Source organism: Artemia franciscana, chromosome 20 (assembly GCF_032884065.1).
Source record: "Artemia franciscana chromosome 20, ASM3288406v1, whole genome shotgun sequence".
NCBI classification, from domain to species: domain Eukaryota; kingdom Metazoa; phylum Arthropoda; class Branchiopoda; order Anostraca; family Artemiidae; genus Artemia; species Artemia franciscana.
Window position 1 is genome coordinate 20,153,132 of NC_088882.1, and position 27,506 is coordinate 20,180,637.

Below are 27,506 nucleotides of genomic sequence, written 5' to 3' on the forward strand. Positions count from 1 at the left end.
CCATAATGTACGCGGTAAGTTAGTTCGCCTGAGGCAGAGACCAACAAGTGGAGAAAGAGGGAAAACCTAACTGAAGTTAAGGCATGGAAGCAGGCTCAGAAATATAGCAAATATATCGTAAGCAGGGTTACCATCCGGTGAAAAAAAATCACTAGATTTTGGTGATTTTTTGTTGATTTAATGATTTTCTCCACTATTCTAGTGATTTACGTGCTGATTTAGTGATATATTTTTTCGGTAAAATAAAAAATTACTAGAAATAATGATAAATCCCTAGGGGTGGTAAGCCTGATCGTAAGACACCTACTCGGGTACACCTGTGACAGAGAATATGCAGTCACTTGTGCAAAATCAACACAAAAAATTCTTGTTTATTAAGTATTTAAATGACGGGCGAGTAATTAAATTCTACGAGACAATTGAGCTGTCCTTTTTGCTCTGCAGATGGGATGAATCGGCAGTAAATATTACAAAGGACATCCGTTTGATCCTGAATGGTCAGCCGTTTCAATTTCACGTTTCAATGACAGGACTCACAAAGCAAAGTTAAGGTTGAGTTATCTCTAGCTTTAAATAGGCCAAACATCGGGTTCTAATGAAGTTTTTTAGTCGATGGTATTTTGACATAAATAGTCAGTTCGACTTTAATTGCTAGTTGAAAAAAATATCATTTCTGAATTTTAAAGTGCATTTACCATTTCCATGCTAGTTCCAGTCAGGCTTGACAAGTGTTCAGATCTTTTGAAGATGCTACAATAATCAAGATATAGCCTATAATCAAGAAGAAATCATTTTCATTATCAGTAAATAAGTCTCATTGTCCCTAAAGCATTTTATATTTCAGCCTGTAGTTTAGGGGATTTGCTTTGTCCACACTAGTGCATTGACAAGTATAGGGATTCAAGATTACGTTTTTTGAAAGATATGATACAAAATGTTATTTCAACTGAAAGTAAAGAGTAGCAATAAAAATTAAAGCAAACGGAAGTTACTCCGTATGTGAGGGGAGCTGCCCCTTCCTTGACCCTTGTTCTTTACGCTTAAGTCTTAAAGCTCTTTTAAAATAAATCTCTTTCGATTTTGATGACCCTCGTGTTTGAGCAGTCATTCTTACAGAATTACGACAAAAAGTTCTTAATTTGAGTTTTAATGTTGCTCTTTACTTTCAGTTGGCAAGATTTAGTTGTTTTTTTTTTCGTTTAATTTCTTACGGTTTTTTAAATCATCCCAGGAAATTACCTCCCCAATGTAAAATTTTCCCTGACAAATTCACCCCAAAAAACTTCTCCCCAAGGAAAATTCCGTATAGACCAACTTCCCAATAACAAATACTTTTTCGTAGGAATACGGAATTTCCGTATAGGCCTACGGAATTTCCGTATAGTCCTACTTCCCAATAACAAATACTATGCGTGAACAATCGGATAATCGCTTTTATAGCTCTGTCCCCAATGACTATTAAGGGTCATATCATCCCCAAAGGCATTGTTATCGAACCTTTCAACTATGTTGAGTCAAACAATTTTTTCAAATTTAGATCATATGTCTTTGGGGAAAAGGGGCGTGGGAGGGGGGATAGTCGCCCTCCAATCTTTTTTGTGGCTTAAAAAGGGCACTGGAACTTTTGATTTCCGAAAATATGACCCCTTTCGCGATCTTCTAGGATCACTGGTTCGATACGATGACTCTTGAAAAAAAAAACAACAACAAAAATCAACCTGATAAAGACGGATCCGTTATCTTTCTTTTGGCAAAAAATGCAATGTTCCACATTTGGTATATAGGGCCTAGAAACCTCACCAGTAGGGTTCAGTGATATGATGAATCTGATGGTGTAGTTTTCATTTGGGTCATTTGGCTTTATGGTGCTTTCTCGCCCCTTTTTTCCCAAAAGTCGGGAAAATTTTCTCAGGCTCGTAGCCTTTGATGGTAACATTAAACTCGATAAACTTTATGTATTTGCAATCAGCATAAAAAGTCAGTTCTTTTCGTTTATATACTGTTATCAGAATGCTGGTTTTAAGAGTTTCGGTTACTATTGAGCCAAGCGGCTCTCTACTTACAGTTCGTTACCACGAGCTGCTTAAAGAAAAAATACCTTTAAGATATATGGTAGGCCAAGTTATGACCCCCCTCTAATAAAGTGTTTTGGGGCTCACAAATCACCGCACATATGGTCTATCCGCCTAACTTAAAATATATACGTAATTTCCTTGGAAGGGGACTCTTCAGTTTGTTCTGTAGATGACTAAATCCGACAGTGTTTACAGGGTGGGAGTCTTTAGCCTTTCCCCTCAAAATGTTTGTGATTTCCCCATTGTTTTCTGTGTTTTTCATTTGCCGAAGTGTTTGTTTTCATTTACTTTTTTTATTTACCTCCCGTCCCTTAAAGAATTCCATTCGTTAAATTAGTATTTTAAATCCGTGCCAGGTTATTGGTCCTCTTCTTCAAGGGGCAATGGAAAATACAAATTCTGGATTAATCGATCAGAATGCAACAGGCGTATGTCATTAATCGGTGATTTCTGAGACCCTCCCCCCCTAAAAATGTCAAAGATGACATATAAGAGAGTATAACAGCAGTTTTGCCATGGTGCTTTATTCCACTAAGAGCCTTCCTTATGACCCCTCCCAAGGTAAATCGTGACTATGCCAATAGTATCAAATAAAATAATTGGCACTTATATGTTATCCCGACCACACTCTAGTTCTTGATCTGAGTAAAACCGGTTTCAATGTCTGTATTTGGAGATGATTAGCTTAACCTGTGTGAGATAAACTACCATGCAGGTATATTTTAATTAAATATTTAATAAATAGAGTTGGTTAGGTTTGGCATTTAATATAATGAGTTCTGGGCGGCCTGCTTTCCATAAATCACTGTTATAGTTTTCATGATTTTGTTACTAAAGTACTATATTTTCATCAGATTTTGGCATATTTCATTATGATTAACCTAACTTCACTTCTTGAGTGTGGTCAGAATAACACGTAAGTACCAAATAATGTATGGTTTAACAGAAATCAATGACATCTTGTTGTAACCTCTAAATTGGCTTTACTCTATATAAAATATATAAAATTGGTTTTATTTATTTGTAGAATAAACTGTTCACTGACAAAGGGCTTTGTCTTTAAAGTATTAAATATCACCCATGTTGTCCCTCTGTTTTCTGGACAAGAAAATGACATGATTTAGCCGTTAATTTTGCTACCCTTTTTCAAAGTTCTGCTTAACACCTGTCGTTCTTGAAACTCAACCTCTTTTAAGGCTGAATTTACCTGTAACACTGTCTCAGCGAGAATTGTATATGTAATTGGTTGCGGCTAATATTTGAAGAGGGTAGTTAAGTTTCTACCTTGACTTCAGTCGTCAGGAGATAATAAGCTTACCTAAGCTTACCTATTGTTATCTATTAAGAAATTTCTATTTAAGGAAGCCTTAGTGAAAGTAGAGCTATAGCCGTTGTCAAACTAAGCGTCCAAAAAGAAATGAGGCTTTTGACACTTTTTGAAAATGGGCTACTGGATTCTTGTGAGTCCTCTTTATGGTCTTTGGGCACTTGTCTGTTAAAAGAAACACACTCAAGAATTACACTCTGCAAAATCTGACAGAAATCAGTTTGGCTCTCTGGGTTCAGTTATGATTTGCTTATTTGAGTGAGAAAAACTGCGATGTATATATGCTTTAACGAAATATTTAATATTTAGATGGGGTTAGGGGTTTGGTTAAGCTAGGTTAGGTATTTAATATAATGCGTTCTGCGCGGCCTGTTTTCCATAAATCTTAGTCGTAGTAACGATAATTTTGTTTCTACAGTATTATTATCAGGTTTTGGTATATTTCGTGAGGATTAATTTAACTTTACTTCTTGGGAATGTGTTGTGTAAAAGACAAGTACCGGCCTTTTTTCTGCTAAAGTATTTGGAGAGGCACTTCACAAATTTAATATTCTGTCACTGGTAAAATTTTGAAAATTTCATGTGTATCTTTTTTTTAGCTTGATGTGTCTTTACGACACAATAGATCATGGAACTGGTTGATCTTTTTTCACTGAATTTAACCTATCGGAGAAATTTTCAGTATTTCTACCTTAAATGCTTACAATATTCTGGTTCCTCTCAATGATTCTCAAATTTTTGCTAGTTCAGGACTTCTAGTGCAGTTCTGACGTAGGAGAGCTGCAGTAATTTCATAGTTATTTACTTAGATTTTAGATATTTTTCTTGAGACCCAAAATCCTCAGTATTAATTAATCCACTGTTATTCTTGTAATAATTGAATTATAAGCTACACAATAATGTTCTCGGTAAGCTAAGGTTATCATACAGCTCTTGGTAACGAACTGTATTAAGGAGCGACCCGGCTCAATAGTAACCGAAATTCTAAAAAACGGGATTTTGATACCAATAGCTACATCAAAAGAATCGCATTTTATGATGATTTTAAATGTATAATTTTCATCAAGTTTAGTCTTAGCAATCAAAAGTTGATGGGTAAAATACCCCCTAAATCATACCCCCTAAAAATCTCCCTAAAATCATAGAATCACCCCCTAAAATCAACGGTCCAGGCATTTCGTCTTAATTTCTGCATCGGGAACTTGAATGTTATTTACCATGCATTCACTAAAGTCCTTTATCTCAAGAGAATCTGCTAAATATTTCTAACACTTGCTATGGGAAAGGAATTGTTCCAATGCTAATCCTGAATATTGATTTGGTTTTCAAAAGGCTTATAGGTTTTTATCTTTTTCTTAAATTTAAAAGCTATCCAGGTGCTTTAAAATTGCCATGGGCCCGAAAAAGTTTGAATTTTTGGGAAACGAATTAGAAAGGGAGAAAAATTTCTTTCGCATCTTTGCCCCGAGGGGTGCAACTAAAAAAATTATATACACCAGTCGGCGTGCGTCTTGTGGGGTGCCATACTTGCGATGAAAACCACGGCGTTGTGTTAGCCCTGGCCGCAGATATTCAAATGTAATTCATTGGAGGTACGGTAAATAGTTGAGACCATGATTGGGAAAATGTTCTTGTAACCCCGACCCCAAGACTACCTTACTTGTTATGTACTATACACTAAGACACTAAGACTGTCAAATTGTTCAACACTATTTCCGTTTTTCGTGAAAAATATGACAATATTAGATACGCCCTTTGGCTTAATTATATGTAAACCAACATTTTGCATATCACCTTGTAACTTCAAAGAGTATTAGCTCGAACTCCCTCTTTGCAGCTGATGTATTCTGCTTTCATCACGGCTGAATATATTTCTGTATTAAGCTAGCTTAGCTAAAATTTATCCAAGATTGTTCCATAGGACAACGAGCACTGTCTTTTTCGTATTTCACGGATAGTTTTGTTTATTCAACTTCTTTCCTGTGGTTATAATGCACTAATAATAAGGTTCAATGGTTCACGCAGCACATGCTTGCGATTGCAATTCAAACCACAGAAAATCACCATGTCGTGTGTAACCTCTGACCCTTCGCAAAATAGGATTATAGAGGCAATTTCCTTGGTGGTGCGCGTCTGATGACCAGAATGGCTTCAGTAATAACAGTTTTGCTTTTGATCCTCTAGTATATGAAATAGAAAGTGTATGTTAATAAGTGACTCGGGGTTTCTTTACAGTAGAAACTACTTTTTAGCTGCTAATATTCCGAGATTTGTTCTCATTGTTGCTTTTACTGCTTGAGGTTAGTCCCGGCTCTACCGGATTGTCAAGATTTTTGTGATTTCCCACAGATGTTGTATATATCTTTCATGCCAGTCGTTGCTTGGGGTCGTTTCCAGATTTGACCCCCCCCCCCTCAACTAAATTCATGCATACGCGTATTTCCTTTTGTTTTTCATATGGTAAGCCAATCAAATTTATCTGATACTTTCTTTAGCCGTGTGCTATTTCCGTTACTAAGTGTTAAATGATCCTCTTATATAAGACGCTCAAATTCGCCTTATAAACAGTTCTTGGTAGTGAACTGTAAGCAAGGAACGACGCAGCTCAATAATAACCGGAGCTCTAAAAAAAGAAATTTTGATATCAATAGATATATCAAAAGAATGGGCTTATGCTGATTCCAAATATATAAGATTCATTAAGTGTAGTGCTACCCATCAAAAGCTGCGGGCCTAAGAAAATTTGCCTGATTTTCGAAAAAGAGTGGAAACAACACCTAACAGTCAAGGAATTTTAGTGAACACCATCAGATTCAGCGTATCTGAGATCCCATTATTGAATTTTCAAGCTTCCATCTGGAAAAATGTGGAATTTTGTACTTTTTGCCAGAAGAAAGATTACTGATGCGTGTTTATTCGTTTCTTTGTTTTTGTCTTGTTTTTCCCTGGGCCTGTTATATCAAACCAATAGTCGGGGAATATCGAAAAAGGGCTCGTTCGAAGGAAAAATTTACACTTCTAGTGCCCTTTTTATCTGACCAAAAAGATTGGAGGGCAACCAGCCCTCTCGCCCCATCGCCTTTTTTCTCAATGTCAACTGATCAAAATTTCGAGATAGCCATTTTGTTCAGCATAGTTGAGAAGTTCAGTAACTATGCCTTTGGGGATAACATGAAAGATCTGTAAATAATTAATCTGCCCATTGTTAACGTATATTATCTGTTATTAGGAAGTATACCGACATTTTTTTTTGGGGGGGGGTCCACGGGGAGAATGTTCCGTGGGAGGAAATTTCGGGAGGGGGGGGTGAACTTTCTGGGGAAATTTTACACCGGGGGAATTTCGTTTACATAATTCCTTTACATAAGAAATCCTTTACACAATTCTTTTTATTTATCTTACTTTCTCTTTGCTAACTCTATTTTACACATGGATATGTTAAGGCGAATTGTCCAGGGGATATTTTCACCTGGTTAGAATTATCTAGAGTATTTTCCGTAGGGGGGTATTTTCCACGGCAGAAATTCTCCATGGGAGAATTTTCCTCGGGACAAGTTCTCCAGAAGGAATTTTCTGTGGGAGCAACTTTCCATTAGGGGAGGGGGGGGGTATTTGCTGGAAAACTTCCACGAGGTAGGGATTTCCGATATGATTTTATATATGTATTTTTTTTTATTCATGAATTAAAGCCTTTCAAGTCGAAGTGCGTTAAGAAAAAATTTCACCCAGAATCGTCCATAAGAAAGTTTCCCAGTGAATTTTCAGCTAGAATGGAATTGTTTGAGGGGAATTTTTGCGGCAGGGGAAAGAGGGTATTTTATGCGGGAAGAACTTTCCTTGGATTGATTATTCGTGGGGTAAGGAATTTTCCACGGAGAGCGAGGTGGATTCCCGGCATTATTTAAAAATGATCAGAAACTAAACAATTTCTAGATTAAATAATTTAAGAAATTAATTTCTTTTTTTAACTAACAATTTTCTCAACTTGAAGTGAGGAGCAACATCAAAACTTAAAACGAACAGAAATTGTTACGTATATGAGGGGTTTTACCCCTTCCTCGATACCTCGCTCTTTACGCTAAAGTTTGACTTTTTGTCTCAATTCTTTAAGAACGACTCTTGAAACACAAGGGCCTTTTAAGTAGAATAATAAGCTTTTTTAAGAGTCCTAAAAAAACTTTAGCGTAATGTGCGATGTATTGAGGAGGGAGAGCACCCCTCATATACCTAATGATTTTTGTTTGTTTTAAGTTTTGATGTTGCTCCTTACTTTCAATTGAAAAAAATGTTTTTTTTTTATTTTCTTTAACATAGCGATCATGGACGTCTCTCGAAATTGTTTCTAGGGAGTAGAGATTATGAACCAGGTAGCGAGGGGGAGGGTAATTTGTCGATACTGATCAATGTACTCGCTTTTGATGGTTATTTTGGGGCATTAACAAGTTTTTTAAGCGGAGGAGTGCCTATCTTTGCCCTATTAGCTAAACTCAGTGTAACAGAGCAAATAGTGAACTATGTGCTATTTATATACTTCCAGTTCTCAATGTTTGTTTTTTGCTCGTGGGGTGTTTATATATTGCTTTGCTTTCCAAAATGCCTTTACTATTCAGTTTTCACTTGTAGAAATGATTGGAAAGTAGAGTTTTGGCACGAACTTTATTTCGGATTGGGCTATAGCTGAAACTAAAAAAGAAACAAGTATATGTATATGTTGGTTTTATTATTCGCCTTTAAAGTTAGTTTATAATAACAGCTTTTCAGTTACCACAATCAAATTGTATCCTTCTACTAAGATGCATCCAAATGAAGGGATTAGTGTTAGACCTTGCAAAGTGTATCGATAAGTTTGTACATTCTAAATCCCCTTTTACGTTTATATCAAGCTAATAGCCTGAATTCTTTTCCAGTCTAGTCGTTCCCTTGTTTAAGACTTTAAAGATCTTCTTTGGAGGTCTTTTTGGTTTTCACTTATGGGGTTTTATGAATCGTTTAGCTGAAACTGGATGAAAGAAATTACGGTAACGGTCCCGATTTAAAAACCGTCTTTTGTAGTTTACACAAAAAAAAACTTTAAAAATGCAACAAAAATTTGTTTATATGCATTTTTGTTACGTTTTTTTTTTTACCAAACCTCAAATGGAGTAAGAGAGAGAGAGAGAGAGAGAGAGAGAGAGAGAGAGAGAGAGAGAGAGAGAGAGAGAGAGAAAGCGGTTCATTAGACAACTTTTGTAGTTCTTGACTAATTTACAGTAGCAAAAACATTACATGTCGAATACATACGTAAAAAAATATATACGTGAAAGGGACGCTAACGGTCTCTTTAAAAATCGTCTTAGTAATATTTTGGCGAGACTTATATTTATTAGTATCAGTTGATTTGAACAAATCAGAACTGAATTTGTGTTGTCCTTGAAACGTGATGCATTGTAGCAAGCTTTGATTGGAATTATTGACGACAGTAATCTAGAAACAAAGCGTTCGTTTCTTCATTCACCATCAATTAGATGGGCTGATTGTCAACACCTCAAAACTTATTTCTATAATTTCATAATTCGTGTCACTTAATCAACGTTGCTACTTCTAAAAATGTACGATGTATATAAGCCAATGCTTGTTATATCGTATGTAAAGAAATAAAAAGTAATGTCATATAGCCTACCGATTAGTGCTCAAAAAACAAATCTATCTGTCTTGGTTCAAAAATAGGTTTTCTTGCCACGGGCCACCTTTCATATATCACTTTTAAGAAAGGACCAAAGTATAAGATCCAATTTCTTTTGCAATAATAGAACTAATAAGCTGTAGAAGGTTTCAATGCTATTGCCCTACCCCAAACGCAGAAAATGGACGGGTAAACTCAGCATGAATGGCCAGAAAAAGTAGAAGTCTACCTTTGGTCCCATGGGAAATGCTCTTTTTTGGACATTAAGACTCTATTTGTTATTGTAATAAAATATTTTTGCGAGAGGGGCAGGGACCATCTTTAACGTTTTAAGGTTTTAGTTCATCTGCAATTCGGAACTATTTGTTTTTCAGCTAGAAAAGACCTTACCATTGACAAACATAAGAGTGGCTCAAGGAAGTGAAAGCTTGGCAGAACCACTTCAGATAGTTCTCTCTGACTTTGACTCTTCAGATCATGGTTCCTTTGTACTTTTGCAATTTTTAAGTCTATAAACTTTTCTATTTAAATTAACTGTGTTGTAAACTATGCTTAATGTTAATTTTTTTTTTTTTTTTTAGCAAAAACTTTCATTCTGGTTTGCAACTGGCGGTGCTGGTTTTTGTGTTAGTCGTGCCCTGGCTCTGAAAATGATGCCGATAGTGGGGTAAGTTTTAACAATAAATAACTTCAAACAAGCTGGTCCCCAAAAAGCTACGACTATGTAAAAGGCTGTAATATGTTTGTCAAAGTGAGATTTATAGCATACCTAATGGATGCTCGATCGATCGATCCAATTTATTTACCCGTGTCTTAGTTGGCTCTAGAAAGCCCAGTAAAGACTAGCTGGCTCTCATACAGGGTTGCCATCTTTTTGGTTCATAAGTGTGTCCCCTAAGCAGCCAAAAATGCATCATTTTTAGCTGAAATGTATCAATCTTAAAATCACAGAAACTATACGTTATTTTTTTTTTACCAGTTAGATTATTGACCAAAAGACGCTTTGTAAAGCTCTTTCAAAGGACCAGTTAATACCAAATATAATGAAAACAAAAAAAACAACTTATAAAGCATTCATGCAAAATGAATTAGTGTGAATGCACGAAACCCATATTAACATTGAAAATGCCTCATCTATGAAGAAATTTCTTTAACTTTTGGCAAATCAAAATAACGAGGCTATTAAGCTTCCGGGCAAAAATTATCCTCTCCGTTAGTAGTTGCACACTTACCGATATAGTATGATAATATCTGTGCATAAAAATGAGTAGGATTTTCAATTATGAACTGTTTCAAATGACAAATATATTGTTAATAATTTAATAAACAAACTTAGATATTATTCTAATTTTTTACTATGCTTTCGCTTCTCAGTGATTCATTTTAATAATTCCAGTGCTCGCAAACAAAATATGTTTTTCTTAGATTAAATACGAAGTTAATTAAACAGCAATTAGCCACAACAAAAATAGAGAACAAAGCAACACTTAACCCCCTTAAACCCCCTTGGCTTTCACTTGCTCGCAGTATATCAACCCCTTAAAAATATATAATACCAATAGGTACTATTAGTACATGGCACATTATACCTTACTACACGCTGATGGGCTGCTAGGGACCTTAGGGCCAGATAAAATCTTCTCTTATAAAGTTTTAAATATTAATTGGGAAAACGCCAATTCTGAAGGATTCATTGTGCTGGATGGCAACATTCCTACTTACAGTCACCCGCTATATGGAGACCCAAAATGGCTTCAGTGAGATTTTAGGATGCTTAAAAGTATCGATTTTAACTTTATACATAATACATTACTGTATCGGCCCCGTTTCCCACTGTTAGTCAACTAATTGGAAAAAATGAGCTTAAATTTTCGCTTAAAAGTGATGGGCCAAATCATAGACCCCTGAAAATGAAACCTTCCCTGAACTAACAGCAGATCACTAGCAAAAAAGACCCCAAGTGCATTGCTCAGTTTATTGGCTCCTATTACATCATGTCTTGTAACATGCACCCCTTTTGTCACAGCAACCGTGCTTCCTAACTTCGTCTGTTGTGAAATCCTCAAACCTCCCATCCGACTAAACGCGCTCAAATTGTCCATATTTTATTAGGGACCTATTAATTCACATACAAGGAAGTAGAAAAAGATAATAACGCATCGTACCAATTAAATCAAAGATAAGAGAACTCATAAACATAAGTGTAGACTTCGGGAAGAATAAATCCCGAAGTGCTGTATGGGCAAGGCCGTATCCAGGGGGGATGGGTTACAGGGTTTGATCCCCCCCTCTCCCGAAAAAAATTGTAACTTGTAAAAACGACTTGTAAAAACGCAATAAAATGCAAATAAACAATTTTTTTTATGTTTTTAAAGATTTATTGTAAACCCTATCCCCCAGGTCCCTCTCCCCCCAAAAAATCTGGATACACCCCTGTGCAGGCGAACCGAGTACACACACAGATAGTTAAAGCAATTCTTCAAAGTTCACACATACAGTACTGTAATAGTCTTATGAAAGGAAGTGTAGTTTATGGAAAGGTTTGCAATTTTTTGCAGAGTTAGTACTCCTGGAAATGTAATATGACCAGTGTGGTGCATGGAGAACTTTGTGCCTTTGAAAGAGACATTTTAATATCTTATGAGTTTGCATCCGGTCGTAAAAAGTACTATAAATTCCGAATACTTGCTTGAATTATGGCCTATAAATTGCAAAATTACGGATGTTTTCAACGCGGTAAACGAGGCACAAAAACTATTGCCATCGAAGCAAAGATGTCACTTTTTTTTTTTTGAGGATCTCCTTTAATTCTCTAGGGCTGAAGGTCTAGAGCCGTAACCCTCAACGTGGGGTGCAAGCCCCACTGGTGGGGCTTGACAGTATTTCGATGGGTTATGGGTAGGATGTGTACCCTTCGGCTGACTATGCTTTAAAACCTTAATTTAAAAAGACAATCACGTGATATTATTGCAATGACGTTATACGTTGTATAAAAGGTGTTATATTTGGATAATAGTTCTCATTAGTATAAAATATGCTTAGGGGAAGACCCGAAAAAAGATACCATTTATACCATTTTAATGGTCTTTTAAGCTTCCTTCAGGTGAATGCTCCTAAAATTTTGAATTAAAAAATTAAAATATCACGAGGGGGGATCAGGATTTTAGAAATACTTAGGCTTGGAGTGGCCTCAAATTAGTTGGAAACCACTGATCTAGAAGTAATCCCAAGATAAGGGAACCAATTATACCAGAGGTAAAATTTTTCAGCAGGAGACATAGGAGCTGCACAATCCTTTGTTAATTTATGAATGGCCGTATTCATAGGGTCAGCCAGTTAAAACTTAAAGGGGAGAGAGTATGTTTCGCAAGGATAGTGGTGTCATTTGACGGGGGAATTTGCCCCCCCCCCTTTCCCTTCTAGAATTTTTACATTAAATTTTTGGAGCTATTTTCATTACAAAAAAAATGCCATTTTGCCCCTAAACTTTTTGTGAATTGACGCCAGATCCAAGAGATCCAATTAAAAGGCTCAAACGTTTGATACCTGTATGTTTCAGTATATTTTTCTCGTAATTATCCTATGAGACATCCTTTGATAGATGAGAAATCTCAATGTACATCTATATTTCAGATGTTAATTAATAAATACCAATCGCAACACATTAACGTGGTAATCTAGAAGGCCATTCTTACTTAAATAATTGTAACACAGTAGATATCCAAAATACACTCATATTTCGACTGTAGGTTGAAATTCAGATGAACTGTGCTAGTTCTTAAAAGCGTATTTTGCATAAATTTTTCTATCTTCCAGGGACGGTAGAATTACAACGATTGGTGAAAACATCAGTTACCTGATGATGTAACCATGGGCTATATAGTAGAGCATCTTCTTAAAGTTTAAAGTTCTTAATACACTTATATTGTGACTGTAGGATGAAATTCAGGTGATGAACTGTGCTAGATCTTAAAAGCGTATTTTGCATAAATTTTTCTATCTTCCAGGGACGGTAGAATTACAACGATTGGTGAAAACATCAGTTACCTGATGATGTAACCATGGGCTATATAGTAGAGCATCTTCTTAAAGTTTAAAGTTCTTAATACACTTATATTGTGACTGTAGGATGAAATTCAGGTGATGAACTGTGCTAGATCTTAAAAGTGTATTTTGCATAAATTTTTCTATGTTCCAGGGGCGGTAGAATTACAACGATTGGTGAAAACATACGGTTACCTGATGATGTAACCATGGGCTATATAGTAGAGCATCTTCTTAAAGTTTAAAGTTCTTAATACACTTATATTGTGACTGTAGGATGAAATTCAGGTGATGAACTGTGCTAGATCTTAAAAGTGTATTTTGCATAAATTTTTCTATGTTCCAGGGGCGGTAGAATTACAACGATTGGTGAAAACATACGGTTACCTGATGATGTAACCATGGGCTATATAATAGAGCATCTTCTTAAAGTTAGGCTTAGCGTAATAGAAGAATTTCATTCACATCTGGAGCCAATGAAGTTTTTGAAACCAGAAAAGCTGTCAGAACAGGTATGAATCTATGAATCTTTAAGAGGATATATTTTGCTAAGAATTTGAGGAAAATCGCTAGATGGGAGAGAGAGAGAGAGAGAGAGAGAGAGAGAGAGAGAGAGAGAGAGAGAGAGAGAGAGAGGAGAGAGAGAGGAGGAGAGAGAGAGAGAGAGAGAGAGGAGAGAGAGAGAGAGAGAGAGAGAGAGAGAGAGAGAGAGAGAGGAGAGAGGAGAGAGAGAGAGAGAGAGAGAGAGAGAGAGGGGGGGAGGGAGAGAGAGAGAGAGAGAGAGAGATCGGTATATTTAAAAACTATCGTAGCGTAGCTCAATTCAGTTTTTTTTTTTTTTTTTTTACAAAATCTTATATTTAAACACAAATCACACACTACGGTTCAGCATTGAAAATCGTTTGAAGAAAGGCACAAATAAGTTGGTGTAACGATTAGTTCGTACTTTAGGGGGTAGAAGTTTATTTTGTAACCGAGTTCGACTATTGGGAGGGGCTGGTTCGGGTAGTAGTGATCAGTGGATCGTATTGGCTAGGACGGGTTTTCCAAATTGCAGAATCAGGTGTTCAAGCCGGACTTTAAGTGGAGATAAATTCAGTTTCGCGAGGGCTTGATCTTAGGGTTTGTTGCGGTTCTGGAGTATAATCCTTGTTGCCCTTTTCTGGACGTACTCTTTCGCGTAATAAGTACGCCGTGCGAATAGCAGATGGACCCTACACCGGGGACGCGTACTCGAGGAACGGGTGAACATACGATATGTAGGCATGGAGAAGACTTTCAGTAGGCTATCACACCCAAAAGGCCTCATTTTGGTAACTGTCTGAAGGCCTGAATTAGCCTTATGGATGGTTGAATTAATATGGGCACTGAAACTACAGTCACTAGTGAAATAGTGAAAGTTCGTTCACAATCGGGAAAGGGACTAGAGGCATATCTATATTCTGCTTCAGAGGGTTGAACCGAATTATCTTCGACTTGGCTACGTTTATGGTAAGGTCATGACTTGAGCATTCAGTCTTTAACTGTTCAAATAAGTTAATTGTTGTTGACCCTGGTTGTGTCCCATACAAACCAGACCATACAATCCAACCCGTGTTCAGATCCTTTTGTTCTCCCGTGCCTTTCTAATTTGAGTGAAAACTCTTCCATTTTTCTTGTCCCTCCACTTTCTACGCCACTTCCATAGTAGTTCAAAATGTATTTTTCTACGTTTAGATATAGCATTTTTTTTATATATATTTTTCAATGAAAATACAGAAAAATGGTATTTTCCAATGAAAATACTAAAAAAGGTATTTTTGGAAATCAAGGGGAGCAAAGACCCCTTCTCTCCCCAAATGGTCCCAAACTGCCCCAAATTTGGCACCCAGGTCCAGTGCTGTGTCTGGAGGGGGTGGTCCCCCCAAAAAAAAAGAAGAAAAAAACGTCTGACCAGTACAAAACGAACAAAAATGCATATAAACAAATTTTTGATGTGTTATTTAAAGTTTTTTGTTTTGAGAATCTCACCACCTTTAGCTGAAGAGGTGATTGAAGTGTTATAAAGTCTATATCGGTATTAAGATCATTGTAGTGGAAAGCGTGACACATACCAAAAGTTCTTCCTGTCCCACTTCTCAACTTACATCTCCAAAATTAACCGCTTTACACCTAATCACTGCCTTTCATAAATTTTTCTATCCTAAAATATATGCAAATGAATGAAAATAAAAGTTTTACTATACAAGGTTGAGATATGTAGACAGCATGGAAAGTTATTCAGTTGTCTATACGCTTTGGAAACCATAAATGCCCACAAAATTTGGTCGGAACCCAAAACAACTTTGAGCGATAGGTCAATTTTAGCCCGAGGAAGCTAAGCAACTTCCCCACCCCCTAGACTTGATTGCTTCATTGACACAGAAGGCATAAGCAAAAGACTGCGAAAGTAGCAGAGACGGGATAGGAAGTACAGAGACGGTTTTAGGGTGAGATAGATTGGGCACTTGCCCCAGGCGTAGAAATTTTAGGGGTGTAAAATTTCAAATAAATAATCTATAGGTTTTAATCAATCAATCATATTTATTTAAACTAAAAACATATAACTGCTGTACATAATCTGCCAGAAAACCACGAAAAATGATTGGCTAGGGCCGAAACTTAACTAAAGAAATAATTAAACAATCAACAAACAGAAACAACGAATCAACTGGATTTAACAAAAAGGAAAAAAAGGGGGGATGACAAAGAGAAAAAAAGAAAAAAAGAAAAGAAAAAGACCGAAAAGAGGAGGACCGCACGATAGTCAAATCTAAACAGTATTTCTGTAATAACCCTTCGCTGCTCGCTTGAAGCTAATAAGGTTATTTGTAATCTTGAAGGTAATAAGGTTATTTGTCGCTTGAAGGTAATAATGAAATTTTATTTTTATTAAAATAAGTAGAGGTTACAGTTGACAAATTTTGTTTTATAAATGCGGATTCTGATAAAAATTTGGCCAGAACTGTTACCCAAGAAGCACAAAGCCTTATATTCTTGCAAAGGCTAGTTCGTATTTCCTTGGTAATCTTAATTTACAATTATCCGTCGCAAATTCATTGCACAAGATGCATCAGAATCGACATTGACCGAGAATCTTGACCAAAAACATTCAAAGTCTAAGGAAATTTAGCTATTAAAATAAATGGAGAGAAAGAAACCTGACATTAGCTTTTTAGCAATTAAGAGAAGATATTTAATAGCAAAATAGGTGGAGTTTAAAATAATAGCTGTCCGAGTAAAATTAAGTCTCTCTTGCAGATGTTGTATTATTCAAATGTCAAAAAAGAATATTTATTGCTCTGAATACTTTTCCTTAATTAAAATATTATAATTAAAACACATATGAGACATTGCTGTCTTTTCTTGCTGTAAATGCCTTCAAGTTATTGAAAAACCAGTTTTTCAAAAGTATCAGTTACAAATAAGAAAAGTAACGATATTTTAACTTTACGTTAAAGATGAGTATTGGCAAACCCAAGGCAAAAAAAAAAGAAATATGGATGATGTTTCAAGAGAGTGATATTTCAATCCAGTTATGGCTAAGGAAGTGTTCTTGTATTCTCGAATCCCCTCCAGGCAGACACTCGTGGCTTTTGGAACCTTCGGGTCCCAACACCCCTCCGAAATTTCCAGCAATTCCCACGTTGCTCTGAAGAATTTATCGGTTTTTTTTTCTTATAGTAAGTGGAATAGAAGCTTGAAAAATTGTGTTTAATATATTCTTGTCTTACAATTACCATAATTAATTTATTATTTCTTGAAATAACTGCCAGTCAAAAGAAATGCTATTTTTAACACACTTTTTATTGATTCGTATCTTTCTTATTAAAATAAAAGAAGTATCTTTCAAATATTAAAATTCATCAAATACTATCTAATTTAAAGTTTAGTGACACGTGGCTAATTTGAACTGAATTTATTTTGATCTGAAGCAACATGGCAACAGGCAGCAAAAGTGGGGCTGAAAATCAACTGGCTCAAAACTAAGATTATGGCAATTGAACCCCCAGGTCCAGTCTCGCACCCTGATACCATAACTGTCTGCGGAACACTTGTTGAAGTCGTTAAAAACTTCACTTACCTCGGCTCTGTGCTGTCCAATGATGGCTCCGTAGACGAAGAGGTATGCAGCCGAATATCGAAAGCCTCTTCCATCGTCGGTAGACTCAACAGTCTATGGAGAATGCCGCACATCTCAAGGCGTACGAAAATGCGAATTTATAACGCATCCGTAAGCTCCGTCCTGCTCTACGCGGCGGAAACCTGGCCCCTCAAATCAACCATCCTTAAAATGATAGACGTCTGTCAGACGAAACAGCTTCGCCGGATCGAGGGATTCCGGTGGGATGATTTTGTAAGCAACGCAAGGTTGCTTACTCTCACCTCCCAGGTGCCATTCTCCGTCCAGATAGCGCAGAGGTCTCTCAGATGGTTCGGACACCTCCTACGAATGCCGACATCAACGCCAGCCCGAATAGTGTACGACTTCGACCCAAAAGCCCATGGCTGGTCTCGCCCGAGGGGCAGACCCCGGACAAGGTGGAAAGACAGCCTCGACAAATTCTTGGTGATGGCCAACATTGCTGTCGACGAGGCGCCTCATTTAGCAGCAGACCGGTCCGCCTGGAGAAGTCAAGTTGCGAAGCTCTCTACGCCGCACCCCATGCGGCAGGAGCCTTAAGTCAAGTTGTATTTTTTCTGTATAAATGTATTTACATTAGAAATTAACAGGTTAAATTAATTTTTGTGTTTTATTGCATTTTATTTCATTTTCATCAGTGATACAAAATATGTTTCTGGGGTATCGTGGCAGTTCCGTCTTTAAAGTCACAATTTATTCTCAAAACAAGCCTTTCATTTGTAGATACTATGGATTATTTAGGCTAAAATTGGCGACTCCTATGAATTTTGGTAACCAAGGTGCTCCCTTTACCGTCTGATACCTGAAAGTGGAATTGACATCATGTCCACCACGAGAGTCAACTATTTTAATGGAAGTGATTTGAATCTAGCCACGGGCCTCTTTTTTCTTTTTGTGAGCATTGTGGATTGTGAATTCCTGTGTTTAAATTTCTGGAGAGATAGATTTATTTATTTTTAGAACCTAGGATCTTTCAAACGAGGAAACAATGTCTATGGTGTTACCGTGAGAACCCACTGCTTTCCCAAATAGTCTACTAAGTCAGAACGTCTTGCCTTAGTAGTGAAGACGTTATGTTTATATTAGACAAAATTTTTCATATTACAAATTTTGTCTAATTTGAATTTGCATGTCCCAGGCCCCACCAAGGTCAGCTCAACCCTAAGAGCTACGAAAAATATCAAATGATGATGAGACTGCCTCCTTAGTCTGATAGGAAAAATCAACAGATTAGAACAATAAATTTAACTATTGGAACAGTTGTGTCTGCACACACTCGTTAAATCAGTGCAATTCATGTGATATATATATATATATATATATATATATATATATATATATATATATATATATATATATATATATATATATATATATATATATATATATATATATATATATATATATATATATATATATATATATATATATATATATATATTTACAATTATTATTCAAGAAATTAACATCTTTTAAAATTATGATCTTTTTTACAGATATCGTTTAGCTACTCAAAATATGAGAACGAAATGAACGCACTCAACATTGAAGGATTCGATAGACGGGTAGATCCTACAAGGTAATTTACTTAGTAATATTATGTTGTGGTCTAAATTTCATAAGCAGCCTATCTGAAGAATTCTCTGTGTACACGTCTATCTAGACTAACAGGTTGCATCTGTATACTGAGTTCTGGGTGCGAAAGGGAGCTGCCTCGATATGGATATCTAGCCATGCACGCTCCTAAATCCCTGAGGATAGAAGGTTGGTCAGAAATTCGTGTGAACGCCGCTTATCAGTTCCACTTTAGGTTGGCCAAATTACGAAAATAATCCTAGTTCTGAAGAAAGCAGTGGAAGTTCACTAGAGTGTGAAGTTACGTTCCCTAAAAGTTTAAGATGGACTAATATAACGTCCCGCTCTTTACGCTAAAGTTTGACTCTTTCTCACAGCTCTACTTTTTAAAACAAAAGAAAAAACTTTAGCGTAAAGAGCGGGGCGTTGAGGAGGGGACAACCCCTTTCATATAAGGAATAATTTCTGTTCGTTTTATGTTTTAATGTCGCTGCTCACTTTCAGTTGAAAAAACCTGTTTGTTTTTTATTTAATTTCTAAACGTTTTTGAATTAATGCTTGTTTAGATTTTGGCTCACCGCACATGAATAATTAAAACCAAATTTGCATATTTTTTTTTTTTTGCTAAATGGCTTTCTCATAGTTTTGATCGGACGATTTTGACAAAAAAAAAGGGGTGAGAGAGGAGGCCTAGTTGCCCTCCGATTTTTGGTTACTTAAAAAGGCAACTAGAACTTTTTATTTTTTACGAACGTTTCAATCAGTAATAAATATTCGTAAGTTACGAATTAACTTACGTAACGAACTTCTATATTTGTATATTTGATTACATTTTGAGGGGATTCGCTCGTTCGTCAATACTAAAGCTTGAATGTTTTCCCAATTTTTTAAGAATGACCCCCGAATCACAAAGGCCGTAGAATAAATAGTTGAAATTACTAAAAATACTTTAGCGTAAAGAGCGAAGTATTGAGGAGATAAACCCCTTTATATACGCAATAATTTCTGTTCTTTTTAAGTTTTAATGCTGCTCCTTACTTCCAGTTGAAAAAACTTTTTTAATTTTTTTTTCATTGTTTTTTTTTTAAATAATGCTAGAAAATCCTGTGCCCCATTCATAGAAATTATCTTCCCTCGAGACAAATTCCTTTATGGAAATATTCTTCCACGTTACCCCTCCCTCCAAACCCCCCCCCCCCCACGACGTGAAAATGTCCCCCAGAAAACGTCTCTACACTTCCCAATAACCATTACTATATGTAAACAATGATCAAAGTTTGTAACTTGCAGTCCCTCCCCCGGGGACTGTGGGGGATGAAGTCTTCCCCAAGACATAATTATTAGGTTTGTCGACTATGCTGAGCAAAATGGCTATCTAAAAATTTTTGATTGGGTGATTTTGGGGGGAAAATGACCGTGGGAGTGGGCCTAGGTGCCCTTCAATTCTTTGGTCACTTCAAAACGGCACTAGAACTTTTAATTTCTGTTAAAATGAGTTCTCTTGCCACATTCTAGGACCACTGGGTCAATACGGTCACCCCTAGGGGAAAAAAAAAACAAATAAACACGCATCCGTGATCTGTCTTTTGGCAAAAAACACAAAATTCCACATTTTTGTATATAGGAGCTTGAAACTTCTACACTAGTGTTGTCTGATATGCTGAATCTGATGATATGATTTTCGTTAAGATTCTATGACTTTTAGGCGGTGTTTCCCACCATTTTCTAAAATAAGGCAAATTTCCTTAGGCTTGTAAATTTTGATGGGTAAGGCTAAACTTAATGTGACTTATATATTTAAAATCAGCATAAAAAAACAAGGCTGTTCATTACAAACAAGGCTTTATCCAGGGGGGAGGGTTGGGGGGTTTGAATCCCCACCCCTGAAATGGTTTTTTGAGTTGTAAAATTGTAACGAAAATACATATAAACAAATTTTTGATGCACTTCTTAAAATTTATTTTCTAACACCCCCTCCTCCTCCAAAAAAAATGCTGGATTTGGCCCTGATTACGAATAATATAGTAATACCAGAACATAAAAATGGATTCAAGTAAAAGCGGAATTAGTTATTTGACTTGAAAAGTACTAGGTTATTTTTGTTCATTGAAAACAAAACGTATTCTATTACAAAATTACAAAACGTAAGTTTATTTTTCCAAAAATTATGAATTAGATTGTGGTCCTTTTCGTATTTTGGTATGTTTTTTGTTTTTTTTCCTTTGTTTTATGTCAGCTGTGGTTATTCTTGCTCGATTAAAAATTATATTCCCATCACATTTGTTTTTATAAATATATTTGACGTCCTTTTTTCTAGGTTTTTATCGCTACACTGCTTATTGTTTCCAAACTTCAGCTTCTGTCCGAAGAAATGAAGAAGCAAACTTAACCGTTTGATAAATAGCTGTGATACATTAGTTGGTGGCAGGTGCCATTCGTTGTGCCCTTCTGAAGATTGTGCCATTAATTTTCAAACTTGTACCTTGGAGTTAGTTACCACCCCGGGGCCATAAACTGTTGCCATCTTGTGAAGCCATCCTGCGATTAGAGCATAAAAAGTTACACATACATTAGTGATAAAGGTTGAACTCTTTGCCAAGAGACAAGGGTTATTTTCAAAGGAACGACCTTGCTGATTACAGTCCATGAATGCTTACAATAACGCGTCTAATGAATGCCATGAATGCATTTACAATAGTGCGAAGGCATCAAATCTTCTTTTAACAACATTTCTCTGGTAATTCTGTCAATAATATTATCAATATGCATATGTTATTGTTGTTACAGCAACTCATTTTCATATATTTGTCCCGGTAAAGAAAATATTGTAGGACAGGTTGGGGAATGCAGAGACATGAGAGTCCATTCGCCCCCCCCCCCCCCCTATATTAAAAAAACTTTCATTTTTGCTAGAAAAAATACCCCTCTAGATTTGGTAAATAACTTTTTTGTATTCTCATTGAAATAATCCTGCCTCCCCCCGCTATATTTTCGATAATTAGTGCCACTGTGCATGGATATCATAATAACTTAGAAGTTTAAGTGAACCAACAGTTGTTAATAGGCTCTGTATTTGGCAGGAACGAGATTTAATTCGGAGGTGAAATTTTAGAAGGTTTGTAATTTAAACTAAAAATATGTTGAACACTAATGCACTAATTTTAAATATTTGAATTTGAAAGGAAAAGGACAGTGGATTGATCCAAGTAAAATTGACTCTGCTCTTAAGTTCTGTCAAATTTGAACTAGAGATACTTATATCTGATTGGACGTTTTTTTTGTAAACATTACCCACCTGAATTTACTTTTTTATTTTTATTCTTAGTTTTTCGACTATCCTTAAATTATAATACATAAATCTTCTGTCATTGTGCAGCCTACATACAACAAACTACATCTTAAGTAGTATATTGTCTTTGTAAAATGGTTGAAGGAACATAATTGAAGACCAACTCGATCAGAGTGGTTTTAGGGAGGGGGACAGAGGGGCACTTGCCTTGAGCGCAGAAATTTTAGGAGTGCGGAATTTCAAATAATTAATCTAACATTTTTACTCATTTCGTAATTTTTGAATTTTTTTTTTTTTATTAAAATAAAATAGTGGGTACAGTAAGTAAAAGCAATTTGGATCCGAAATTTTGATTTTCCTCATATTTTTTATATATAAATTAAGAAAAGACAGATTTAAATCTGAAAAATTGTGTTATTCAATTAAAGTTTTGTTTAAATTTGGTTTGAAAATTTTTTGGAGACAGGGTGGGAGCGCTAATCAAGATTTTGCCCCGAGTGGAAGAGAGGTCAGAACCACCACTTCCAGTTGAAGTTAATGTGTTTTTGTCGCCAAAGTACACGAAAGTAACTTTCAATAGTTAGTTTAATTAGTTTCTTTTTAACGGTTGCTGATAGTCAATAATTTTGTGGGTTAATCAAACTTTGAAATGTAAAAATAAAACAGGTCTTGAAAAGACTAGGCACCAAATACCTTTTATCCGACGTTTTGAACAAAGAGAAAAAAAAAATCAAAACTTTAATTTAAGTGGTACATTCTACTAAGAACCATATTTATTGTTTCCTTAAAAGCAGGGTAATGTACATTTGTGTTGAATGTCAATTTTTTTCTTAGTACAAAAATAAGAGAAATAATTGTTTATCGAGGCGAAGTACCTTCAGTTATAAGCTGAAAGACTGGTCCACCTGTGTGTGCCTGAACTGATCATATTATGAAACCTGGATCTAAACTAATTGAAAGGGTTGCCATCTAGTCCCTTAGAAGCTACACATTCTTTATAGTCTTCAAACTGTAATTTTAAGCATGTTTAGACTCATATTTAAACGACAATTTAAATCACATTTTGAGAATAAATGTGATTGATGCAAATTAATTAAATGTATGTTTAGAGATTAATTTATGTTATAGAGAAAGTGAAGATTCATTCTCAAGACGATAAAGTTAAGTGGGGGCTTTTTAGCTCGCCTTAGGAATATTGTTGAAACAAATGGGGACAACCTTTCTAGCTGAAGTGTGCCTAAAAGAGAAATATAGGCATCATTTCTGCTGGAATGTTCTATCATTTGTTCTAATATAACGAATGTTGGTAAATCGTGAACAACTTTAAGATAATCGGATATGCGACTATGGTGGATGTCTATGATGTTACTAGCGGTGTAGCCAAAAGGCGAGGGACCTTGGAGTCTGAGCCCTTTCTGAGCTTGATTCACCGAATTAAAAACTTGATTTACTGTTGAATAATCTCAAACAAATTACTTTTTTAGCTTCCAAGTGTTGGGTTACTTGTTTTCTATTTTAGTGCTATTTCGTGTCTTTGTGTAAAAGCAATCTTGGATCTGTGATATATATATATATTTTTTTTATCTTTGATTTGTTTGTTGTTTTGTTGCAAAAGTGCAAAGTTATGATTATTCGGGAACTTCTTATAATTTTATTTTGTGTGAATAATAAATGCGTTTTCAAAAGAAATGGTTTAGTATTTTCCAGCCTATTCCTATCCTGTAGATTCCTAAGTATCGTTACTTATGGTAGAGGAGTAGACAAAATAAAGGGCTATGATTTTGAAGGAAGAGCAAGATTTTTTTTTCTCTTCGCTTAACAAACTTGTAAAGGACATGGGCTACTTATTTTTTACATATATTGGTATAAATTTAAGTGGAAACTACACTAAAGTAAACTACCACTATGTCAGCGGAGGAGATGGTTGTGCCACCATGATGCCTTCAATCCTCTGCTAATAATACAAATCCATCTATCTATTGCTGGTAATGTTATGATAGAATCATCTATCAGAGTGGAAAACGACAAATTCTTTTTTGGCATCTCGCCCATTTCGGTTTTTGCGAATCCAAACATACAATGTTTGTATGTATTGTGTCGACCAAATTTTCACTCTTAGGTTAATAATTGGGAAGTGTCTGAGTTATCAGACATCTTTCGTCTTCGGTTTTATACATTATGATAAGTGTTCATTCTGTTGACAGAGGGCGCTAGTGAAGGTCTTATACTTATATTGTATACCAAACAAATATATTGAGGTGATCTGCGCTATGACGAGAATAACACTGCTGCGGTTAAGGTAGGAAATGAGGTTAGCAGCTGGTTTTGTGTTAAATAAGGAGTTAAGCTGGGTTGTGGTCTATCCCTCTTTATATGGATTACTTTGATGTGCTTCGTCTCAGTGGCAGATCCAGGTGGGGGGTGCGGGGGGCGCCCTTCTAACGTAGTGGCGGATTTGGGGTTTGGACCGCTTGCTATGATTGGGGTTGAGACGAAAGTTATTTTTTGTAATTTGTTTTTAGCAGTTGAGCTTTTAATAATAAGTTTTTAATTGTTTCTTTTTACAAACGATGCTGTTTCTTTTTACAAACAAGTTTGAAATAAAGTTTCAGTTGCTTTGTGTGGTCTCTGTCAGATTTTACTGATGACGCATACCGCCTAAAAGTATTTATCAAGGTAATCTGTCTGTCTGTATTACGACAAAAGCCACCTGGGGGGCGAAAATCTTCATTACCTAATAACAAGGAGGGGAAATTTAAAATCCCAACTTCTTTAGGCTGTCGAAATGATATTTCAGGATTGTGCTGCTACAGCGGGGCTGAAAAATTTAATATTTAAACTTCTTTTTACTGTCAAAAACTTGTTTTCAAGTCTTACTATGGCACAGAGGGCTCATCCCTCTTTGTTCTTCAGAGACGAAGAAATTGATATCATTACTTTTTTTGGCTGTCATAAAATTTGAGTTAGCTTTTTTTGCGAAGCGGGGTGGTTTTTACAACATTGTTGTTTTTAAGGAGATTTGTATAATAGAAAGTAAATGTATGAGAAGTGTAAACATATTACTAATTTATATTTTGGATTTCGCCAAGTAAATGGTGGCCACTTTACAGCTTATTTTCATCTAATTAAAGCTCTGCATAATATGGCATATCACCTCCTCTGTTCATCTTAAAACATTAAAATAAAGGCTAAACTCTTTAGTAATACCTGAACTATAATAAAGGTTCGTATATGTATATACTTAAAACTAAGTATATGTATATACCTAAAACTAAGTATATGAGTCGAAATACTCCTTCAAAGGTCAGAATAGTCATTTAAGAAAAATAGATTTTCGAAAAATTGTTTATAAAAGAAGACAAATAATTATGTGTTTTTTTCTAACCGGTATAGATGGGTCTCTGAATTTGAATTGGTGGAATGGCACCGATTTTTTTTCAAACGTTTACTGATGAAATGTTGAAAAAAAGTGGAAATTCACACCACTTGAGTTGACCACGGAAATGGAATACAACTACAATATTATTTCAGAATTTCTCACCTTCTCAATACCAACCAGTCACAAAATATAGTTATGTTTTTGTGCAGGGATTGCATATATCTGATCATAAAATTGTATAGACTGCTGTATATACCGCTGAGGAATCTTATACTTATTTTGATACATGCCATCCAATCATATTTCCATGATCGGTTGTTTATCAATCACAATTTTTACAGGATAATTCTCTTACTCAATGCTAAATCTCAGCCGATATTTTAATTTTTATTTTTGTGCTAAACAAGTATGTCGAGATTTAAACATTTACATTGAATATCTGGAAATCTCAATATTAAAAAAATAATTAGAAATCTACCACAGCTGGAAACCCTAAGAATTTAAATCACCAATCTATACTATAGAACATGCAAATAACAAACACGTAGTTATTTATCTTTTAAGAAGTATTTTGACTCATATACTTAGTTTGAAACATATACATACATGCATCTTTATTGAAGTTCATATTTTTCTGATGATTTTGGTCTTTATTCGAATATTTTAGAGTGAATAGAAGAGGAAATACTAACGAAGGGCTCTAAACTGACAGGACTCTAGACTGAAAGCACTAGCCACTATAAACGTCCACCGAAATCATAGCAAATATATATATAGTTTCTCTCTTATTCTTGTATTGTGCTGAAGACGGCCCTTGGACATAGGGCCGAAATATCTACAGAAATAATTTCCACTGTCTTGAAATTTTCCCTATTGTCTCTACGTTGTATTTGTTTGTAGCGGAGAGATCAGGATGAAACTGGATGGGAAGAATAAAAACCTGTATAAGATACGTGACTGACATAACCAGACCGGGTCTGCTCTCTTTGGTGGAGTTGGGGGGTGGGGGGGGGGTAATTTGGGAAAATGAGGTATTTGTAACTTACGAAAGGGTGACCAGATCTTAATGAAATTTGATATTTAGAAGGAGCTTGTGCTTTAAAGCTCTAATTTTAAATTAAGACCAGATCCTGTGACATTGAGGGGAGTTGGAGGGGGAAACCGGAATTCTTGGAAAACGTGAAAATTGGGGTATTTTTATCTTTTGAACACGTGATCGATATCTTACGAACAGGATGATCTTTAGAAGGAATTCATGTCTCAGAGCTCTTATTTCAAATCCTGACCAGATTTTATGACATTGTGGGGAGTTGGAGGGGGAAATCTTGGAAAACACTTGGAGTGGAGGAATCGGGATGAAGCTTGGTGGATAGAATAAGCAAATGTCATTGATACGTTATTGACGTAACCCTACTGTATTTGCTCTCTTTGGGGGAGTTGGGGGGAGGCTTTCAGTGATTTGGCGAGTTTGGTGCTTCTGGACATGCTAGGACGATGAAAATTGGTAGGCGTGTCAGGGACCTGCACAAATTGACTTGATAAAGTCGTTTTCCCAGATTCAACCATCTGGGGGGCTTAAGGAAGAGGACAAATTAGAAAAAATGAGGTATTTATAACTTACAAGTGGGTGATAGGATCTTAATGAATTTTCATATTTAGGAGGATATCGTGACTCAGAGCTCTTATTTTAAATCCTGACTTGCATTAAGCCTCTGATTTTCCTTTTAAATAAATCTATTGATTCTTAGAATTTTGTTAGAGTTCATACCATATGAGCTCTTGGCTCTTAGCTCTTCTTGCCTCGTCACAAGTGTCATGCAAGCTCTTAGCTCTTGTTATTATAAAACTGTGAATACTGTAATTTAAGCAAAATATACCAAACTTTAAAAAGTGGAAAGATACGCTACGCTGTTGTGAAAAGTGAAATTTTGATTAGTAAATTCTGATATTTCGTCAAAGTTGGCACTGTTCATTAAAACATTGTTTTGAAAAA

At 35.8% G+C, this 27,506-nt stretch overlaps 1 protein-coding gene across 1 annotated transcript in view; it reads left to right on the plus strand.

Annotated features, from left to right (window-relative positions):
- Positions 1-21,439, plus strand: part of LOC136039873 (fringe glycosyltransferase-like) — a 62,073-nt gene extending 40,634 nt beyond the window's left edge. The window contains exons 6-9 of the mRNA XM_065723823.1: positions 9,646-9,731; positions 13,455-13,620; positions 18,767-18,849; positions 21,163-21,439. Coding sequence (XP_065579895.1) covers positions 9,646-9,731; positions 13,455-13,620; positions 18,767-18,849; positions 21,163-21,220 — 393 coding nt within the window. The 3' untranslated portion in view covers positions 21,221-21,439. The remainder of the gene's footprint in view (positions 1-9,645; positions 9,732-13,454; positions 13,621-18,766; positions 18,850-21,162) is intronic.
- The last annotated feature ends 6,067 nt before the right edge of the window (positions 21,440-27,506 follow it).